Raw genomic sequence first — 21,415 nt, 5'->3', positions numbered from 1 at the left:
AATATTTGTATTTTCTACTCTTCTGCTTGGATATTTCCTCTGGGCCTGAGGCTCCGGGTTCTGAGGCAAAGTGTGAGTTCAGAGGGTGCCTGGCATTCTCCTCCTTGCCTAGAAAATAAAAATACCTGGGTCTCACACAAATGTTGAATTATCCAGGTCAGTGAAACTCAAGATTGTGCCGGTGATCAGGCACTACAATTACTTCTTGGGATGTTCTTTAAATGTTCCCAATGAAGGAGTCAAAGAAGCTCTTTGCAATCTGTGAGTGTAAAAGACTCTCAATCATTTCGGATAATTGGGTATTTCCACAGCAGAATCAGATATCTAACAGCAACAACAATAATTAAAGCAGGAATAACGACAATAATGATAACAAAAACAACAATAAACATATTAAACCCCAAACACAACAAACCCACCCCAAAACCCTAACTCATTATTTCCCCTACCACCATTTCCTTTACCATCAGCCTTGCTTTTGCTTTCATTACAGCTGCTAAATAGATTATTCATGAGGTCTCTCAGCACCACTAAACCATCCCTCTCTTTGTTGCCAGCCCCTCATTGGTGTCACACGGATTTTCAGCGTCTGCCCATATCTGATTATCTGTGGAAACAACCTTTCAATGAGCCTTTTTATCCACTCCTTTCGCCGGGGAGCTTTCAGGGACTAATTTTAGTTTCATGACAATAACAATAAGGTCAAGTTGTATTTCTGTGCTGCTTTTCACCCAGGCAGACATTCCAGAGGGGCAGATGTGGCACAGAGTGGTTGTCACTGTTTGTCACCGTGGAGCGGCCGCGTCCGGCTCTCCAGGGCCAAGTTGGGATGGAGCTCAGGAGAGCTGGGGGTTGTTCCTGGAAAATCAGATCTTCTCTGCTCTTTTTTTAAAAAAAATTTAATGTGTTTTTTAGCTTAACCAATTGTGGAATATTTGGGGTAAAGCTGAGAGGAGCCCCGCAGGGATGAAGGGGTTCAGTGGGGACAATCCAGAAAATTCTGCGGAATAATCCAAAACTGAACCCCAGCCGTTTGATTCGTCCCAAATCCCTGGAATAAACACAACCTGTGGAGGAGATCAGCTCCCTCACCCGTGGGGCTCAGCCTGGAGAAAAGGAGGCTCAGGAGGGACCTTTTTTTCTCCATAGTTCCAAGGCAGGAGGGTGCAGCCAGGTGGGGTTGGGCTCTGCTCCCAGGGAACAGGGACAGGACAAGGGGAAATGGCCTCAGGCTGGACATCAGCAGGAATTTCCCCATGGAAAGGGTGCTCAGGCCTTGGCAGGGGCTGCCCAGGGAGGTTTGGAGTGCCCATCCCTGCAGGTGTCCAAGGAAAGACCAGAGGTGGCTCTCAGTGCCCTGGGCCGCTGACAAGGTGGGATCAGTCACAGCTTGGACCGGGTGATCCTGGAGGTCTTTTCCAACCTCAGTGATTCTGGGATTCTGTGAAATCCACCTGGCAGTGCACAAAAAAAGGGCCCAGTTTGGGCACAGCATGGATTTTCCCTGGCTGTTGATCAGTGCTGGGTACAATTTGTTGAGCTCAGCGCTGGGTTGTGCTGAGGAACTCAACGTTCCCACATCTGAATCCCAGTCTGGGATTCAGCTCCCACAGATGCCACCTGGAATCTCTGGTATCAGACCTATGGTGACCTGAAATTGTTGTTTCGTTGTCATTTCGTGCCTCTTGCCAGTCCCTGGTCATTTAACAACTGAAAAAACACATTTACCTGTCTTTTGGTGATTCCTCTTGAAATATGAGGTCAGTCAGAGGAAGGATCAGCTTCACTGTTAATTAAAATTTAATCAGAACTGCCCTGCTTGTCCCATGGAATAAATTAAATTAACCATGTTTAGTAGTAAGGTATCTTTACACTTTACTTGTATCCTCTGGAAATTTTCACAGGTTGTGCTCCAATAAACCCGGTTTTGCTCTTCAACTCAGTTGGAATTCCTGTTCCTTAAGTGCAAAAGAGGCTAATCATAGAGCAGAAAATAATTTGACTTGCTAATACTGGGTGAGAAAACATTTACTGCAACCACAAATATTTTCAGGATGATGGAGTATCTCATGTTCATGAAAGCTTGGTTCTGGTGACATGTTTGAGTAGGGAGGGCTGCACTTTCTAGCAGAGGAAACCCATGTCAGCTGCAGCAGGCAGCTCCCTGTTCTCCTCCAAAAACTGGAGCAAAAAAAAAAATATTGGCAGAGGAATCAAAATCCTCCTCTTTAAGTTGAGTTTACCACCAGGTTTCTTAGGCATGAACTCCGGAAAATCTTTATTAGGCATAAAAAAAAAAAAAAAAAAAAAAAAAAAAAAAAAAAAAAGAAAGAAATAGAGGGGGAGATGTGTCTTGCAGACAGAAGGTGCATTCTGAGTTTAGCAAAGTGATGAATTATAAATACCTCAAGTGGAGCCGTGCTTTTCCAGCTATTCTTCTGATGGCTCCTAGCTGGGAGCTCAGTGAAAAATATCATTTTGGTGGGTGACAAATCCGCCCCTGGTGCCATCAGTGGCCAGGCGCTGGCTGTGCCCCACGGGAGCCCCCACAAAGCGGCGGTTGTTGGGTTTGTGGGGTTTGTTATCGTGGTGGGAGCTGCTGAGCACGCCCTGCTGCCTCGTGGCTGCTGCAGACGGGGCAAACCTGCTCCCCAAATACTCCAGCTCCTTCTGTTGGGTGACAAATTGTGTTTTTCTTTCCCCCCCTTTCATGTTTTGCTCCCCCACCACCGGTTTTTTGCTTTTTGGATGAGAAAGCTCTGTTTTCATTAAAGCTCTGTTTTCATTACGTGAATGGCCTTGCTTAGAAATTGATTCCCCTTGGAAAAATCCCCAAACTTTGCCTCCCTCTGTATACCCAGGGTTTTCATTTCATGGCAAGGGGGAATTGGCTTCAGAGTGACAGAGAATAAGGCTGGATTAGAGATCAGCAAGGAGGAAGGTATTGATCGCTTCCAGGTGTCTCTGAAAATAAGGATAATTTTCCTCTAGGAATATGCCAAATTAATTATTTGTAGGCTGAAATGTGAAAGATGAATCCTGGCACAGGGTGTCCAGAGAAGCTGTGGATGCCCCTGGATCCCTGGAAGTGCCCAAGGCCAGGTTGGACAGGGCTTGGAGCAGCCTGGGCTAGTGGAAGGTGTCCCTGCCATGGCAGGGGGTGGCACTGGATGGTTTTAAGGTCCCTTCCAAGCAGAACCACTCCAGGATTCAGTGATTACAAGGCAGGGATGCTCTGTTACACCTGCAGGGGGGCATGGCTGAGCTGTAGCCTGGAGCTCACAGCTGCTGGTGTGGGACACACTGAGCAGGAACCCCAAACACCAGGCAAACACTTCTTGCCAAACTTGGATTTTACCCTGATTTACTTTTGGTTTTTCATTTCAGGGCAAGGGGGAATTGGTTTCGAAGTGACAGAGAATAAGGCTGGATTAGAGATTAGCAAGGAATTCTTCCCTGGGAGGGTGGAGAGAGTGTCCAGGGGTGTCCAGAGCAGCTGTGATCCCTGGAAGTGTCCAAGGCCTATCTTTTGATGATTCCTCTTTTAAATTTTTACACTTCTTTTACAAAATACACTGAGCCAGTTAAAGCAAGAAGTGGCCAAAGAGAACCTCAACCACCTCTTCTGTGGTTTTTTCCCCCTTCTTTCCAAAACTGAGGTTTTGGGATCTATGGGATCAGGGGTCCTCTGCTGTTTGCAGGGAGTTTTTTCCCCAAAACTGAGGTTTTAGGATCTATGGGATCAGGGGTCCTCTGCTGTTTGCAGGGATTTTTTTTCCCAAACTGAGGTTTTGGAAAGAAGGGGGGAAAAACTCTGCAAACAGCGGAGGACCCCTGATGCCACAGAACCCAGCAGGCTGCAATGAGCCTCACCCCATGGTGATCAGCCCCTTGCCTCAGCTCCACCCGAGCTCCTCAAGGGAGATTTTTTTATTCTTTAGAAGAATTTGAGCTCGTCTTAGCCAAACTTTGAACCAATGTTCACGTGAGTATCTCAGTGTGTTTTGTTCTGCTGTTTCCCCCTTTTAGGTGACAGCGAGATTGTAAATAATATGTACGAGACCGACCCCGATCTCCTTGCTGGAGAAAGCGCAGAGGAGGAAACTGAGGACAGTATAATGTCCCCCATCCCTGTGGGACCTCCGTCACCCTTCCCCACCAGTGAGGACTTCACTCCCAAGGAGGGCTCACCCTATGAAGCTCCCGTCTACATTCCTGATGACATTCCAATCCCACCAGATTTTGAACTCAGAGAATCTTCGATCCCAGGGGCAGGGCTAGGGATTTGGGCCAAAAAGAAGATTGAAGTTGGGGAAAGATTTGGACCCTATATGGCAGTACAGAGGAGCACATTAAAGGAAACAAACTTTGGATGGGAGGTAAGCGTGTGGAACGTGGGCACCACGTTCCTTTGTCTTCTCTGCCAAGTGTTCCCGGAGCTGGACTGGGGACAGAGGTGGTGACTTTGCTGATGCCGCGTTTCCCCGAGTAACTCCCCACCCCCATCACCTGAAGGATTTAAAAATCAGCAGAAATCCCTTTTAAGTTCACTTCTTGGGCCACAAAAGCTGCTCGAGCACCGTTTTGGAAGCCCGGTTTTTGAACGGTGTCGGGTCACTTCATCAAGTGCTTGTCATTTCCAAATTGTGTTCGGGAGTTGTCGCGCGGAGGGAATGGGATTAATCCCATGTTTGGTGGTTGGGGGTGTTACCTTTGACTCCCAGCCCGTGTCAGCACTGCAGGCATTATTAACTGGGCAGGGAAAAATAGCATGTACCCATTAACTGCCCCCATGTTCTCGAGTTCTTGTGCTGCTAGGCAAAGATGGAGAAATGTGAAAGTCATTTTGTTCCCCAAGAGCTGAACCAAACCCAGCCTTCAGCAGGAAAAAATGCTCTGTCCCACGGCTCCCATCTTATCTTTCTCCTTGCTTTTCTGGGCTTGTCCCAGAAATCATCTTAGCTCTTATACTCTTGATTAGAAAACATCTAGATCCGTAATTATCCTGGAATATTCATTAACAGTGAAGTGAATCCTGGGATTTCTGCTCTGGGCTCACAGTTCTATCCCATTATCCAACACATAAATCCTTCTCTCTCCCCCAGTGGCCATCCCGACATCCCATCCCCTGCTGCCATGGGAGCCGCTGGCTCTTGCCTGGGGCAGTGGGGGCAGAGGGGTTTCCTGGCAGGATTTTGTTGTAGGATAGGTGAAGTTTATCCCAAAAAGTGGGAGCTGAATTTTCCCTCATTTTTCCCCTGGGTGAAGGGAAAAATGAGGGAAAATTTGAACGGGGTGAACGGGGTCCCTTGCCCCGTTTTCTCCATCAGCCACTACTGGGGTGAACCGGTTCCCAAAAATCCTGGAGGATTTACAGGGTGGGAAGCAGCTGAGGGCTGGAACTGTATGGTTTTCCCAGGAGAAGGCACCAGTGCAGTGACAGAACCCTGTTTTCTCAGAAACAGAGGTCAGAAAAGGCAGACTGAAGCATCAACGCTTTTAATTTTCTCTGATTATATTTGCACTCTTGATTGTGAAGTCAAAAATCAGTGAGACCCAGTGAAGCCCAGAGAAACAGGTCCAAATGTTTTTGTTTTGTTTACTTTTTCAATGCGTCTGAAGTGCAGGAAACAGCAAAAACCTCCTGTTTTAACAACAAAACTCAGTAGTGTTTTGTTGCTGTGCAGTAGGAAGTGTCTGAAGAGCTAAAATCAGAGTTTGGTTGAATGACTGAGTGGAGAGTTTCCTTTTCCTTCTATCCTAGAGCAGGGAAAAGAGGGTAATTCAGCTGAGTTTTGATCCCCTCTCTCCCCTCCAATGACATTCCTCAGAAATTCCTCTTGGTGTTGGTTCCTATTGTGAATATCATTGCACGATATTTGATTGGTAGTACTGTCTGAGCTTCCAAAAGTGAGGGTTTTGGGGGGGGAAAATCCCTTTTGTTTCACTGGTCTGGTTCAGGGGGGCTGTAGGTGTGAGGAGGTCGAGATTCCTGAGGAAGGTATTGATTGTCTCTGAAAATAAGGATAATTTTTCTCTAGGAATATGCCATATTAATTATTTGTAGGCTGCAATGTGAAAGATGAATCCTCTTTTTTTTTCACCTAATTTACAGATAGGTGGTATTTGTTGTTTTAATGCATATTTTTGTTTTTTATTTTGTTTAAAGGCTGATTTTTAGGAACAAACTGCAATCCTCATTGGCTGGCAGGAGCGGAACGGTGCAAACCTTTTTTCTCTGACCTTGGCAAAACATTGTCCTTGCGTTCATAATTCTGATAAAAGTTGCTGTTTGCACTCATGACTTTCAGAAAGGTTCCTCACATCCCCACTGTTCTGGGTGCTCTGATAGGAGCTGCATTTATCAATTCCCGTTGACTTTGTGATACTGTTTGTTTTTGTGGTGTAATTGAGCAAACTTTCCCTCTCTGGGCACTTCTCCTCTTCCAGCAGCGTTCCTTTGTGCCCTGCTGGGGCAGGGACATTTCACACCTCAAAGGAAGGGCTTTGTCCTCCCTCAGGTGTCCCCACACCCACTCCAACACTCCTCGCAGACACCTCTTGAATTTTCCCATTCCCCAGAGCGTTTGAGGACATTTCAGGGCTCTGTTTCCAGAAATTCCTTCAGAATTTCATTTGGGAGCGACATGCATGAATCCCTTCATGTGCTGGACAGGAATTCATGGAATAAGCTCTGTCTGCTCATCTCTACCTGATGGCAGATTGGGAAATGGGGACTTGGGATGTTCTGGGCAGCCCTACCTGATGGCAAATTGGGAATTGGGAATTTGGGATGTTCTGGGCAGCTCTGCCTGATGGCAAATTGGGAATTTGGGATGTTCTGGGCAGCTCTACCTAATGGCAGATTGGAAATTGGGAATTGGGAATTTGGGATGTTCTAAGCAGCTCTACTTAATGGCAGATTAGGAAATGGGAACTTGGGATATGTTTGCATCCTCCGCTCCTAAAATTGAGCAGGCAGGAAATGAGCAATGACTGGAAAAAAGAGAAAGGGAGGAGATTTTTGTCACCCAGTAACTTGCTGGCTTTTGCTTCCATTTGCTGTTTCTTTCAGTGGTGATAAACTCAACACATCTGAAATTTTTAGGATCACAAGGAAGATTCCTTCTGCAGTTTAACATTGGGGTTTTTGGTCAGTATTTCTCTGGGATTTGTAGTTTTGGCATGCAATGATTTGTGGGTTGAATGCTGGTGTAAGATTGCCACAGAACTTCTTGTTATGGCCAATTAGAATATATTCCATTTGAATTGCCTCTCATGTTAGAAATTTATTTCAAGAATGATCCCTGTTCTTCACACCCAACCTCTTCTCTAGTCATATTTCCCAATTCATTTCCTGCAGTTTATAGCCTTGATAATTCCACTTTTGTGCACACATCACTCCCCAAACTCTGAAAACTTGGTTTTTGTATTTGTTTGTTTGTTTGTTTTTAGGAGTCATGAGCTCCTTAATTTGAACACTGCTTCTGCCTTTGGCACAAGAAGCCCTTGCCCTTCATCACAGGAAATTTAGTGTCAGGCTTTGACTAAACTGGGAGTTCACTGGAAGTGGAATTGGCTATAAAGTGGTCATTCCTCAGCACCATCTCAGTTTTGCTAGAAAAAGCTGATTTTGTTGTCATACAGGATGTGCTTCATAATTAATGTCTGTTCCTTCTGATTTCTGCATTAAAAAAGAAAAATCAAGTGGCATTTTGGGGGTTGGAAAATGTGTTATTTAGGGCTTTGATGTGAGAGAGGATCTCTCTCTTCTACCCAAGGATTACCACTGCAGAAAGAGCTTTCTCTTTTCAAACTCCAGTAAGGAAAGATTTGTGAAAATAAAAAAAGGCAGCAAATTGTACCTCAAAGTCCTCAGGAAATTCAGTTTCTGTTTGTTTCCATCTGAACTCCTCGCAGGTACAACTTGGTGTTAGTTGCCAAAATTTCCAGTTTCACTTATAAATAGCCCAAAACATCCATGGCAATGCAGAATGCTGTGTTTTATCTGCCATACCTCGAAAAAAACCTGCATAATTATCTTTATTATTGGTGTTTTTCCTTTCGGGCAGAGAGGAGGGCTGGGTGCTGATGGTTTGAACACGTGTCCTGCCTTATCTGCAGCACAGCCTCTTATCTGACCTCCTGCTTTGCTTTGTGGGATATGTTTTTAAAAAAATATCCTTTGGATTAAACCACACCTATCATTCAAGGGCTTTTTTGGACACGGGATGGCAGCGAGTGATTCACTCCCATCTCATAAAAATAAATAAGATGTGTCAACCCTGGCCCCCAGCCCCTCCCAGGGATGATTCAGTGCAGGACCTGTTGGGTGCTTTCCCTCATTCCCTGACACTGCTGATGGTGTCATTTCACCTTTTTATTTTTTCTTGTGTGTGTGGCTTAAAAGACGCCACCTAAAAGCCCTGTGATTATTGAGTGTGACCTGATTGCATTTCTCCTGCTCCCATTGCCCTCCTGCCCGCTGACACCGAGCACAGCACTGCCAGCACCCTGAATAAATCAGGGCATTTTTGTGCTTTATGGCCTCTGGGAGCTGAGGAAAATGAAAATAAAATAATTACATAATGATTTCCATCGCTTTGGATAAATAATGGTGTTTATCATGGCGCTGTTAATTTTCCTAATTGAGAGGAGAATGGGGATCTCATCCTGGGGGGAGATTTAGCACCTGCATTGTTGGGGTCATGATTTTAGCTCAGTTTGCTTCACAGGATTAACACTACTGATAAATGCAGCTTGTTTTAATTTATATTTAAATGCAGTTTGTTTTAATTTATATTTTAATTTATATTTTGAGAGAGGTTATTTGCTGAAGCACAAAGGCTTCTCTCAGCTGAGGTGTCAGAGCCAGGCTGCTCCTTTACACGGAAAAATTAAATGTTTTCATTTCCTACTTCAGGGGGGAAAGGTAGAGCCTTGTGTCCCATGGAAGACAAATAAGTGGGGAAAAAATAGGAGCCAGCAGCTGAGGATGCAGCAGAGCTCTGGCTCCATGTCTGGGCCAGGGAAAACTGCTGGGTTTTGAACACACTTTAAAGTGTCACCGACTCACAGCACTCCAACCTCCCAATTCCTGCAAAATTTAAATTTTTAGCAGTTTGTTTGGGTTTTTTTTAATTTTCTCTGCTTTTTAGAAATATTTCCAAGTGCCAAGGGAAATTTACTTTTTGTGACTGGACTTAAATGCTGGGAGGAGAATTATACTGCTTTTCCTTGAATGCAATAAATATTAAAAATATTTAAATATTTTAAATATCTTCAAAATTGAAACACATTTTAAAATTATCTTTAAAATATTAAAAACAGGCCTTCAACCACTTCATGAGCTGTGATGGTTTTGTCGTGGTTTTGTCAGATCACCCAGGGTTTCCTTCATTTCCCTTTAAAAGCTGATCCAGCTGAAGCGCTGAGTTCTTGTCCATCCCGCCTTAGCCAGAGATGCTGAGAGGAGAGTGAGTCCTTTAAATGAGCAAAGAAATCCCCAAAGCTCCTCGTGTCCCCTGGGCTCTCACCTGGGAGGATGTGATGACATTTCCTGCTCCTTTTCCTGCCCTGATTCATTCATTTTCCCCTCCTCTGCCTTTCCTTTGGCCTGGGGAGTGATGTTGCTGCAGCAGCTTCTCTCCCTTGGGGAAAAGGAGTTCCTGAATTGCTCTTTTCCACCCCTCATCCTGCTCTTGCAGGGAAATTGCTGGGGAATTCTGTGCCATTCAACATCTCCCATGCAATCTTGGTGTTCTCCCAGAGCTGCTCCTTAGGAAGGGAACGGAACTGAGCAAACAAAGCTGAGCAACCTCCTCTAGCCTGAAAAAGTCTCACAGAAATTTTAAATATTTAAAATCATTAGAATTATTTACAATCTTTACAACATTTAAGGTCAGGGACTTGTTTTTCTTCCTTGAGATTATTCTTTTTTTTTCACTTAAGCTCTGAGTTTTGGTCCAAAGCAAAAGTTTCTCTGCAGTTTTATAGTCACATGTATAAAAATTGTAACTGGGGATGCTCTTAGCAACTATTGAGGGCAGTCTCGGGGTGCTCTGGCATTCTGTTCTCTTCATGAACCCAGAGATTCTTTCGTTTTCAGAGTTCAGAGTGATTCCAATTTCCCAGATCACCAGGCTGGAATCAGTCTGAAAATGAAAGAATCTCTGGGGTCATGAAGAGAACAGAATGCCAGAGCACCCCGAGACTGCCCTCAATAGTTGCTAAGGGTTAGAATTTTTATACATGTGAATATAAAACTGCAAAGAAACTTTTGCTTTGGACCAAAACGTAGAGATTAAGTGAAAAAAAATTAATCTCAAGGAAGAAAAAGAAATCCTTGACCTATAAATATTGTAAATTTTTATTTTTATTCTATTAGTTTTAATTATTTTAAATATTTAAATTTTAAATGAGATTTTTGGGCTGAGGAGGTTGCTCAGCTTTGTGCATGCTCAGTTCCATCCCCTTCCTAAGGAGCAGCTCTGGTAGAGCATCAATATTTTTATTTTCCCTGCAGGATCTGGGCTTTGTTCTGGTGTCAGGGGACACCACGAGGAAGGGGAAGGGTCAGATCCAGGTGCTGGCAATTGTTGGGCTGCTTCCTATGACTGGAATTAAAACCATGCCAGGAGGAGCAAGGACTGGCTTGGGGTTGAGAGGAGGAAGCTGATGGAATCACAGGACAAACCCCATTTTCTACAGCTCCACCTTTTGGGGGGGTTTAATTTAATATTTTCTGCATAGAAGTGAAGAATGCACCTCATGGCATCCAAGTGAAACAACTGAAATGTGTCCCATTTTTTGACATTTCCCCAAATGCTTCAGTGCCAGGGTTAAGAGAAATGCTCCAATTCTTTTTTAGGCCCAAGAATGCCAAGACAAGTTGCTCTATCTTAGGCATTGGCTAAAACATGGGTATATAAGGAATTAAGGGAAAGAAAGAAGAGACAGGGGAAGGGAATGACTAAGAATACCTCCTGATATTTCTCCTTTATTTCCATAAGGGGTAATAACTCATGAGCAATCCGGCAGAGGGCACTTTCTTTAAATAGAACATTCTGATTCACAAGCAGAAAAAGGAAATAAATATTTTCCTTTCGTCTTTGAGAGCCATCCCTGAATACCAGCTCCTGAAGCAATATTTTATCAGCCACACGTTCAAAAAGGAGAAAGAAAAAGAAAAATCCCATGAACGGCACAGTGGTGACCACAGTGGTTCCAAAAATAGCTTTTTTTGCATTGTCAAAAGCCCTGCAGAATTCGGGGCACTGGAATTTTTAACCTGCAGAGAAACCCAACCTGGGTTTTGTCCTCTCCCAGCAAAGTCTGGCTGCTGGAGCCTGGAACACAGTGGGGTTTTGTCAAGGAGATGATCAATAAGGGAAACCATAAATACACATGGGCTCTGAAAGAGGCAGCGCCCTGGGGACTCTCTCAGAGGCACTTTGGGAAGGTGGGAGCGATGCTAAATAACTCATTTTGGGGTTTGCAGGCTGCTGGTACCAGGCATTCAGGAGGTTTTTTTGGGAATCAGCCTCATGCTCCTCACTGCTCAGGAGATTTCTGTGGGACTGGGGCACTGAGGACTCCAAAGTGAGGTCCAGGGGTGTGCTCAGGGTCATCAAACCCTTCAGTAAACCCCATCTGAGGTCCTGGTCAATCCTAAGGTCTTAAAATTCTAAATTCCATCTCTTTACCTCAATCTGTGCAATGCAAGAAGTACCAACAGGGAATTTTCCCAAGTAAGATGTTGTGTTAATTACTTTGCCCAGCACAAAAAGTTATTAAAGAAAATAGAGTTTTTCACTGAGGAGTGTTCTCACCCAGCGTCCTGCTCCTGCTCTCTCCTTGCTGGGGTTCATTTTGGCTGCTCTTGGCCACGTGGTGCTGGGGAAATGAATCCCTGCATGTCCTGGAAGCGATGCCCGGACCATGAGGGGTTCAGCCCTGACCTTTCAGAGCCACCTCTGTGTCTGGTATGTGTGGGGGTCACAGTTGTGGGTTCCTCTGGGTCTGCATTGAAGGCACTTGAGACAGGAGTTCATGTTCACACTCAGGTGTTTATTATTTCTTATCAGTAAAACAGTCTCACTGCTGGGAGTTCTGCAGCTTTTCATTAGAAGGCACAAAATGGCCACAATCTCTTGGTACAAGGGCTTTTAAGACTGAACTATCCAATTAAGAGCTGACACCTGGATTATTTTCCCTTTTATAACCCAATAACTGATCCCAATGCAGACTCTTCTGCCCAATTACAAAATGCCACCCAAACCCATGAAGAAGGAGGAAGAAGAAGAAACCCAGGTCGACACCCTGTGCCCTCCATCTTGCTGCCATCCACAACATACTAAAAATCCCCAAACCTCAATTTCTCACAGGTGATACACCTACACTACTCTCCATAATCTATTTCACACTTTTGTGGATTCCAGTCTATCTTGAATCTGGGAAACTTTCTCCATGGATGAGGGTCAAAGTCAGTGCTGCCCTGGCAGTCAGGGCACCCCAGAGCAGACAGGGAAATATTCCCAGTGCCCTGGGTTTCCACAGGTCTATTTTATAACCTGTCTGCTCCAGGTTCAGCCCCTCCATGGCAGGATAGCACTGAGACCTTTCCCTCAGCACACACAAGAGCTTTTTCCTCCCTCTGGCTCTGCTCAGGCAGAGTGTGCTCCTTCCCTTTGGGACAGCGCCCTGCTTTAATCGTACATCTCATTGTGCCATCCCTGCTCCATCCTGCTCAAAAATACCTCCAGCTCACCCCTGTCCCCCACCTCCTTTTTCCCATTTAGATCTCCCTGAAGCCCATTCTCCCTTATCAGCACAGTAATTTCGTGAGCAGAGCTTGGATTTCTGCCGTTTAGGCCCCGGCCATTGTCTGTCGCAGCTGCAGTCAAGATAAACCCTCACCCAGAACAAAGTTGGAATGACCTTTTACAAGCAGAATCTGCCTTGTTTCCCTCCAGACTAATTTATCAGCCTTCATTTCAGCCTAGTCTCTCTCAGCAGAGGCCTGAAAGAACATTACAGAGAGCATGAATGAACAGGGGGATTAAGATGCTTGGCTAGTCCCTCTTTTTCATCAGACACCTTCTGGATTTGCTGGGATGTAAGCTGTAAATGACCGTAAGTGCTGAACTGCCTTCAACTTGGAGCAAGGGGAAGGGAAGAGGAAGGGGGGGGAGCCACCACAGCCGAATGTTTGGAAAAGAAGAGTGATGTGAGGAGCTGGATAAAGCTCCTGTCTCAGAGGCAGAGGGCAGCAGGACTGAGCAGTGTCCCCAGTCCTTTCCTAGGGCTCCCTGTCTGTCCTCAGACAGGCTCAGCTCCCTCAGAACTGGCAAATTTAAATCCAGTTTATTGATTCCAAGCAAGTTTTAAATACTGGGCTACATCCAAAGGGTTTTGGTGCAGCAGAGCAGCCAAACTTTTATTTTGAGTGTGATTTTAACGCCACAAGAGGTGAATTTTTTTGAAGTGAACTTGACAAATGTCAAAGATCCCAACAGCAAAGCCATGATTCTCCTGTAGCTGACAACAGCCACAGTCTAAAGGAATTGCTGTGAGGAGGGGAATAAATATTTGTCTCTTGAAGGAGAGGAGAGTTGACAGCTGTAGTTGGGGTGAATTTCCTGGCAGCTTTAGTAGGACTGGATAATTCCACCCCTAAACACCATAAAATATCAGATTCTGCTTTCCTTCTTACACCTTTCAGCTTCCTTCATCTTTTATGTAACGAAGGAAAAGGTTATTTAACAACTTGGAAACTTTACTGTTAAATCACAGCCTGCTCAGTTGAGTGGGGGAAATCCTTGTCCATCAAATTCAGATCATGGTGTTTCATCCCTTGGAGTAAATAAAAAGTTTTTGCAGGGGGAGAATTTGGTGCAAACCCAGAGATTTTGGTTGTTGCTGGGGCTGTGGTGGTGCCTTGTGCCCTGGTGGAACTGCAGGGCCCAGCCAGGGAGCAGAAACATCCCCATCTAAAACAAGCAGAGCTTGCATCTCCAGCATTTTATTTGGATTTTTTTTGGTGTATCAGAACATTTTGGAATGTTTCCAAACATCCCAAATGCTTCCAAACATTTTTCTGGAAAGCAAGGAAGGGGCTGCAGGTGGGGGTGTGGCAGCAGTAAGTGCAAATGTGCTGTGAGAAATGAGAAATGGGTGTTTGCACTCTCAGGTGATGCTGAACATCAGCCACAGGGTGTTTAGAAATGTGTGCAGATAGAAGATCAACATTTTGGAATTATTTTAAGGTTTTTCAATATTTTAAACAGTTACACCTGTATAGTAAAAGATTGTGTACCTATATAATAAAACAGCGTATCTAATTTTTAGGTATTTTAAGGAGTTACAGATGAATAGTATAAAATTGTGTAATATATAAAAGACTATACCTAATTTTTAGGTATTTTAAGGACTTATACCTATAGAGTATAAAATCATGTACCTATATAATAAAACAGTATATCTAATTTTTAGGTATTTTAAGGAGTTCACTGGACCAGCCTGGCATTTGGGCCTATGGGACCACACATACCAATAAATCCTACAATAATAATTATAATATTTGGTATTTTCCTTATAATAGTATTTATTATTTTCTAATAATTGGTATTTTCCTTTCTGAGCAATAACCCCCCCCTCGCCCCAGTTCAGTGCCCCAGGTTTCTCTAAACCTTTGCAAGACTTGTGATTTAATTTAGGCATTTGGATGAAAGTTGTTTTTTCTCTTCTGTCTCCTACCCCAATTTGGTGCCTTTGCAGCCTTTAGCCAGTAATATGAAGATGTAGGATTTTTAGAGTTGATACAATCTTTTTTTTTTTTTTTTGGTGGTTTAATCCCTTTTTTAGTTTAACAATTCAAAATGCTGCACTGTTGGTAACTTGTACCAGGTTTACTCATGCTGAAACCAAAGGTGAGGGCAGCCATTCTGAACCATTGTCCCAAAATTTGATTTATGGACTCTCCCACCTTCAGAAGTGAAGAATTTTTTACCATTCCTAAGTGGTTTTATCTTCTCCAAAATGAGTTTCAGCAGCGTGGCAGGGAGATGGAGATGGAGCCTTTCTGGAGAGTTGTGGAGGGAAAATGCAGATGCTTCAACCAGGACAAATTATTTCTGGCTCTTGTTCATTTTCTTGGGAAATGGACAGAAAGAAACTTAATTTCTTCTAGTCCCCTGCAGCTGTGCTTGGGGTTTAATAAGCATAGAAGGTGATTTAAGGGAAAAAAAAAAAAGATAGAAAGTTCAGCTCCTTGTTGAGCTGTCTGTGCTCTTTGGAGCAGAAATTGGGTTTGCTGCTTAGTGGAGGAGCAGCACTTCTGGTGGAAGTTCAGCATCAGGGATGGTGCCCAAAATGTTCAGTAGCCCTGCAAAACTCAGTGAATGGGCCAAAAAACCACAGGTCAACTTCCATTCAAATACACACAAGGTTCATTTGAGAATATTTAGAATTTAATTTGGAATATGCAGGGAAGAATAATTCAAGTTTTGTCCATGCAAGGCTGAACTTCAGACTGGGATTGTTGTCTAAGAACAAACAGGATCCTTGTACAGGAGCATTTAATGAAACTACTGGGAAAAGTGTTTAAATTAAGTACAAACAAGTACTGCTTTTTGTAGGGAAATGTGAATTCCAGAAAACAGGAGATCAGGAGGTTCAGAGAGAATGGGGATGGTGTGAAATAAATTCATACATTGATCTCAGCAGGGATGCTCTGTCTGATGGCTCTTACCTGATGGCTCTGGGTCAGGCTCTCACAGCCTTCACAAATCCCGTCTCCAGTTTTTATTGTCACTGATGTTGTCCCAAGGTCAGGCAAAGACCAACCTGAAAAACTTCCTTTGGGGAAGAGGGGCATTGCAGGCAAAAATCCCCTGAGCAGGGAGAAATGAAATGTTGCTGGGTGATAAGAAAAGGCTCCAAGGGAGCAGCTCTGGGGTCAGGGGGATAAACCAGGGAATACCTGGAGCATTTCCCTGGGTCAGGGGGGATACCGAGCCCTGTGAGGCTCCCAGTGCATCCCCACCCCTTGCACTGGTGTCACTGGTGCAAATCCCATTTTCAACCCTGCAGTATTTTTGTGGATTTTAGATCCAGGCCAACGTTCTCAGTGTAAATTCTCATCTCACCTGTGGTTTGTTACAAGGGTTTGTAGTTGCTGGAAATTTCAGATTTGGGAATTTGAGCCAAAGTGACTCCTTTCCCTGTCTTTTCCTGTTTTCCAAAGTCACCTCATTTTACAAAGGGGGTGTGTTGTGTGTGTGAAATAAATCAGTGTAAATTTACTGCTCACTATAAATTGTAATTGGCAAGAGTTGGGATATAGCAAATCCAGAATGGGAATGATAAAATACTGATACTGTATCCTTTAATTTATTACCTGTATTATCCACACTCTGTGTTTTCCACTTGGTTCTCTCTCCTTCACCAGTTGTGTTTTCACTAGACTGGCATTTTCCTCCTCTGATGAATTAACTGTCAATTGAAGTTAGTGAGATAAATCAAAACAAATGGACACACTGCTCCATATTGACTTTCTCACTGCCTGATTCCCAGCCCCACTTTCTGAGCACGGGGCTGTTGTTATGCTCACTTGCTTCTAAGCAAATGTACAAGAAAAGGAGGAATTGGAGGAGTTTTGTGTTTAATAGCCAGTAATTACATTTTTCTCTGTCTTTGTTTTATCTGGGATCTTGTCAATGATGAGATCCAGGCCATTTACCAAGGAAGGAGGCACTTGGCATAGTGGGAGACAGGGAAATGTTAATGGATTTCAGGAAGCAAACATGAAAGTTCAGATCATCTAAAATGTGGTCTTAATCTACATAAGGAAGGGGTTTTTGGGATAGCCATAAGGGTTTAGGTGAAGAGGGGAACACTTTTTATCAGCAGGGGTGATGTACAGGCCTTCACTGTTAGAGAGACAAGGCTCCAGCCTGAATCCAGATTTATTAATATTTCCTGTGGGAATTCTGGGTGCAAAATGTTGTTGGGTAGGGGACTCCAAGGTGTTGAAGCCTTGGCTTTATCAACAAATGGCAGAACAATTTCTGGCTGGTTTGTTCTGTTGGTGCAAATGTGATCAGGCACCCAAATGATTGGGCTCATCTCTGTTCCTGATCAGACAAAACTGAAAAATATAAATATATAAAAATATATATAAATGTATAAAAATTTATAAGGTAATCAGTGAAAGAGGTATGTAATGTGGATCAAGGTTTCTTTCTTGCAGACATGGCAAAACTTTCAGAGTGAGGCCCACAGGCCCAGAGGCCCACAGGCCCAGAAGCCCTCAGGCCTTCCCTCTGCTGCCACCAAAGTTGGAGCTGTGAGATAAAATATTCAATTAATTATTTTTAAAGAAGGAGAACACAAATCCATGCCTGTGTCTCCAGCAGTGCCATCTGTGTGTGGATCAAACCCCAGGCACACCTCTGGCTGAGCTGCCTCCTCTGCCAGGGTTCAGTGCTCAGAACAAGCACACGCCTGTCACAGAGCAAATTCTTTTGTTATTTGTTTACTTCTACCTTTAACATCTGTTCCTTAACACTCAGCTTTGAAAAGAGCTGGAGATCAAGCAGGGTTTTCTTTCAGGGCTCTCACCCCCATCCTGGGTCATGTCTTCCTGAGTAACCTTCAGCAAAATAAATTTAACACCTTCTCACCTGGAAGGGATCTCCTGCACTTTAATTCAAGAAATAAAAGGTTAAAAAAAAAATAGTCTGTGCAGAGGAATGGATGGTGGAAAGGGGTAAAGCCTCTCAGCAGTAGGTTAATTGGAGAGTGGAATACCAGTGTAGATGGGAGCACATAGTTTCCTTGGACAATGTGCTAAAGAACTGGGAGCTGGGAAGGACCAGCTGGGATTGTTAGTGAATTAGCTGAAGTCAGAAACTGCTGAATGGAGCAAAGAAGTAAAGGGGAAATGAAGGTTAGGGTATAATTCAGTCTAAATTAGGTGGGCCATTCACAATGCATAAAAGGGCTCTGAGCTTCCTTTCTTGGGGAAAATGGGGAGGAAAGCTCACTTTTATTTGGATGTGTGTTGAGTGGTTGATTTTAAGAATGTGCATACCTAGAGCCTACTTTTTGGGGAGTGCATTATCCCACATGAGTTTGGAAGAAGCATTGAAAATGCCATGAGCCTGAAAGACAACAGATTTAGCAAGAAAGCCTCGGGACCCTTGTGCTGCAGGAGAATTTCATTTAATCCCTGACGGGCTGAAACAAATCCTCTTCATTGCTTCTACCTCTGCTTGTTACTCACAGTGAGCACTGTACCTGGTCACCTCCCAGGTGCTTGGAATCCACCCTGCCCCTGGCCCTCCTCTCTGTGAAATTTGTGATTTATCACAGATCCTGTGCTTTTAATCGTGGCCGAGTTTTGTTTCCAAGTGGTTGTCCCATGGGGAGGGATGTGGCAGGCAGCACATGGTCTTGGAGACTGAGTTTGTTCTACATAAATCTAGGGGAAAAGAGGCAATTGCATGAATTTAATACACAAACATTGAATTGAAATGCCTCCATGGAGCAGGAGGCCTTGAGCCTTCCAGTGGTGTCTGGGCTCCATTCCGTTCTAATTTTGAAGAGTTTTGCTGCTTCCCTTTGGGTGTTGTCTCTGTAGACCTTCAAATCCATTTGCCACAAATTTGCTTAGCATCCCTCAGAGGTGCATCATCCATTTGACGACAAAAAAAAAATCACAATTTTTTCAATTTTCTAGGTATTTCAGAACTTACAGCCTTTCTTTGGTCTGAGGGTTGTCTGTGAGTGCAAAGTGATTTTAACTTGGACTTAAGTGATGTGGTTGTGGCTGAGCAGAGCCTGCCAAAGGTCTGGGCCCTTCATCTCCACTGAGAGAAAATCAAAATTTTCTGGTTTACAACCCTGGGGTGTACTCTGTGTTTTCTGAATGAGCTTTCAGAGCTGTTGTGATAACAAGATAAGATAAGAAGAATAGAAGAAATAAGAATTACAAATATATAATATTTATATATAGAATTATAAGAATTAAAGAATTATATATATTGTATTATATATATTAAAGATTATAGAATTATAAGAATTACAAATACATAATATTTCTCTATCTTATATAAATTATAAGAAATAAGACAAAGTCCACCTGACTGTGGTTTTTTCAGACATGAAATGCTTTATAAGGAATAGAGAGCACTGATTTTATCAGGGTACAATTCCAGAAGTGCTGGGGCTGGAGGTGGAACTTTTTCCCCCTCTTGCTGAACCTTCCAGAGCCTGGACTCACTCCTGTGTTCACTCCAAAGGCTTATGTCAAGCCCAGTCAATTTAAATGAGATTCAGAACTGGAGCAGCAATAAGTGTTCAATCAAAGTATTTGATAAATCACTTAAACAATCTCGCAGATTGCAAATTCTGTAAATGCAAGTTCTGCACTTATTCAAAACTAGTGAATGTGACAGGGCTAAGAGACAGCAAAGTCAAAACAGCAGGAAGAAAAACTCAGATTCTTTGATGAGATTAAAATACCAGCAATTGCAGTGGCAGGCAGGTAGGGCTGTGCTGCTCGTGGAGCCCCTGCTCCAGCTTTTCCAAGGAGAATATACAGATGGGATAAAGAAGAGAAGGCTGATTTGATGATTGCAGCATAATTTTACCTTTACTTCAGGGTATGTGTGTTTTCCTTAACGTCTTGAATGGCCTAATTTAGCTGGTCAGGAAAGTTTTCTCTCTTATTAAACAGAATGACAAGTGACTGTAAAAGTAGGAGAAGGGAAATCTCAACAAAGCCCAGATTGCTCTGAATGCTCAACAATTTTTCTTCAGTTACTCAGACAGGGGCATGAGCTTCCTCAGGTGGAATTTATTCTGGCGAGTATCTCCACAGAAAAGCTGAAAACAAAGTGTTGAAACAAGCTCTTGGAGTTGGCTTTCCCCTGGCTTGCCACCCACTGCAGGATTAAATACCAAACAGGTATTTAATGATTATTTTTATGCTATGATTTTTATTGTGCTGAAGAAAGACGGAAGAAATTAAAGATTTTTTTTTTTCTGAGTTGCTTCCAGAATAAAACCTTGTGTTTTATCTGTTGAACTTTTTCCTGGTTATTAATGAAGGAATTTTAGGAGATTTTGCTGGCAGAGGAATAACTCATTGTCAGCACCAACATGAAGCATGATTTAAAATAAGTTTTCATGGAAGAAAGAGGAAAAAATGGGATCATTTTTGGCTGTAGCCAGTGTTGAGGTTCAGCATTTTAGTTTTAAAAAGCCATGGTTGGTTTTGTGTGAGCAGTTCAATGTTCCCTCATCATCTTTGTCCTCATTCCCAATATCAGGGGGGTTTTAATGAGGATCCAGGTGCCAAATTTTGTATATTGTACATTTTGCTTGCTCCCACCATTACTGTACTCCCAATCCTCAGAAATCAGGGGGGGTTGATCACTTTTAGCTGAAATTACAGCAGAAACCTGCAATTTGGGCTGGTCTCCTCTCAGGCATTTATTCCAAGGACAGGAGCAAGGGACTGATCCCTTTGTCTCCTTTTCTCCACCTGTTTTGCTGCAAATGAGAATTGGCTTTAATTGGGGCTGAAAACAAGAATTCTGACAGCTCAAACATTTATTTTCAGGCAGCACAAGGCCTTGTTCAGGGAAGTTTTTAAGGACTTTGGAGATGTTGAAGGAAAATTATGTAGGAATCCCAGTGTATAGGAGTTACATGGGTAACGTGTTGTCCAGCTGTGAAGTTGGACAGATTTTCATTATTCTGATTTAAATCCATAAATATCTGCAGAAATAGACGCACAGACTTAAACTTCCAACCCAAAAAAAACCTAAATGGTTCCTAGAGGCCTTTGCATCCCTTCTGTGTGATTTCCTGTTCTCTGGGAATGCTTCAGGCAGTTCTCTAAGTTAAGCAAGTTTTAAAAGCCACTCAAATACAAATTAGTTTTTTTATAAATTAGGAAAGATCTGTGCCCTTTCTGTATCTACTGAAAAAACATTACTGAAGCTGCACTAAAATCCACTTTACACGTGGATATAATTGTCAAAAAACTTTTGAAACTAATCCTTTAACTTGAAACTAATTTTCTGCCCTCCAAAAAGGTAAAGTTTTGCTAGCAGTCCTTCTTTCCTTTAACTTGAAACTCATTTTCTGCCCTCCAAAAAGTTAATTTTAAAGCTTTTCTAGCAGCCCTTCTTTCTCCCATAAAATATTTATGTTCAACACACTGAGCACATATTAATTAATGGGAGCAATGAGGAGGATTCATCCGAAACTCCCCGCGATGTGTACGAGGCAGAGTTATTTTTAAAAACTTGATTTTCTTGCTGGCAGTGCCTTTATTTTGTGCTGTGGCCATGGTTCTGGAGGGGCTGAGCTCTGGGGGTGTGTGTGAGCGTGTGTGTGCACA

General features: G+C 43.3%; 1 protein-coding gene across 1 annotated transcript in view; it reads left to right on the top strand.

Annotated features, from left to right (window-relative positions):
* Nucleotides 1–21,415, top strand: part of PRDM16 (PR/SET domain 16) — a 312,729-nt gene that overhangs the window by 110,726 nt on the left and 180,588 nt on the right. Inside the window, exon 2 of the mRNA XM_066564049.1 lies at nt 4,030–4,379. Coding sequence (XP_066420146.1) covers nt 4,030–4,379 — 350 coding nt within the window. The remainder of the gene's footprint in view (nt 1–4,029; nt 4,380–21,415) is intronic.

Source organism: Molothrus aeneus, chromosome 21 (genome assembly GCF_037042795.1).
Source record: "Molothrus aeneus isolate 106 chromosome 21, BPBGC_Maene_1.0, whole genome shotgun sequence".
Lineage (NCBI taxonomy): Eukaryota > Metazoa > Chordata > Aves > Passeriformes > Icteridae > Molothrus > Molothrus aeneus.
This window is presented reverse-complemented; position numbering and strand designations above follow the sequence as displayed.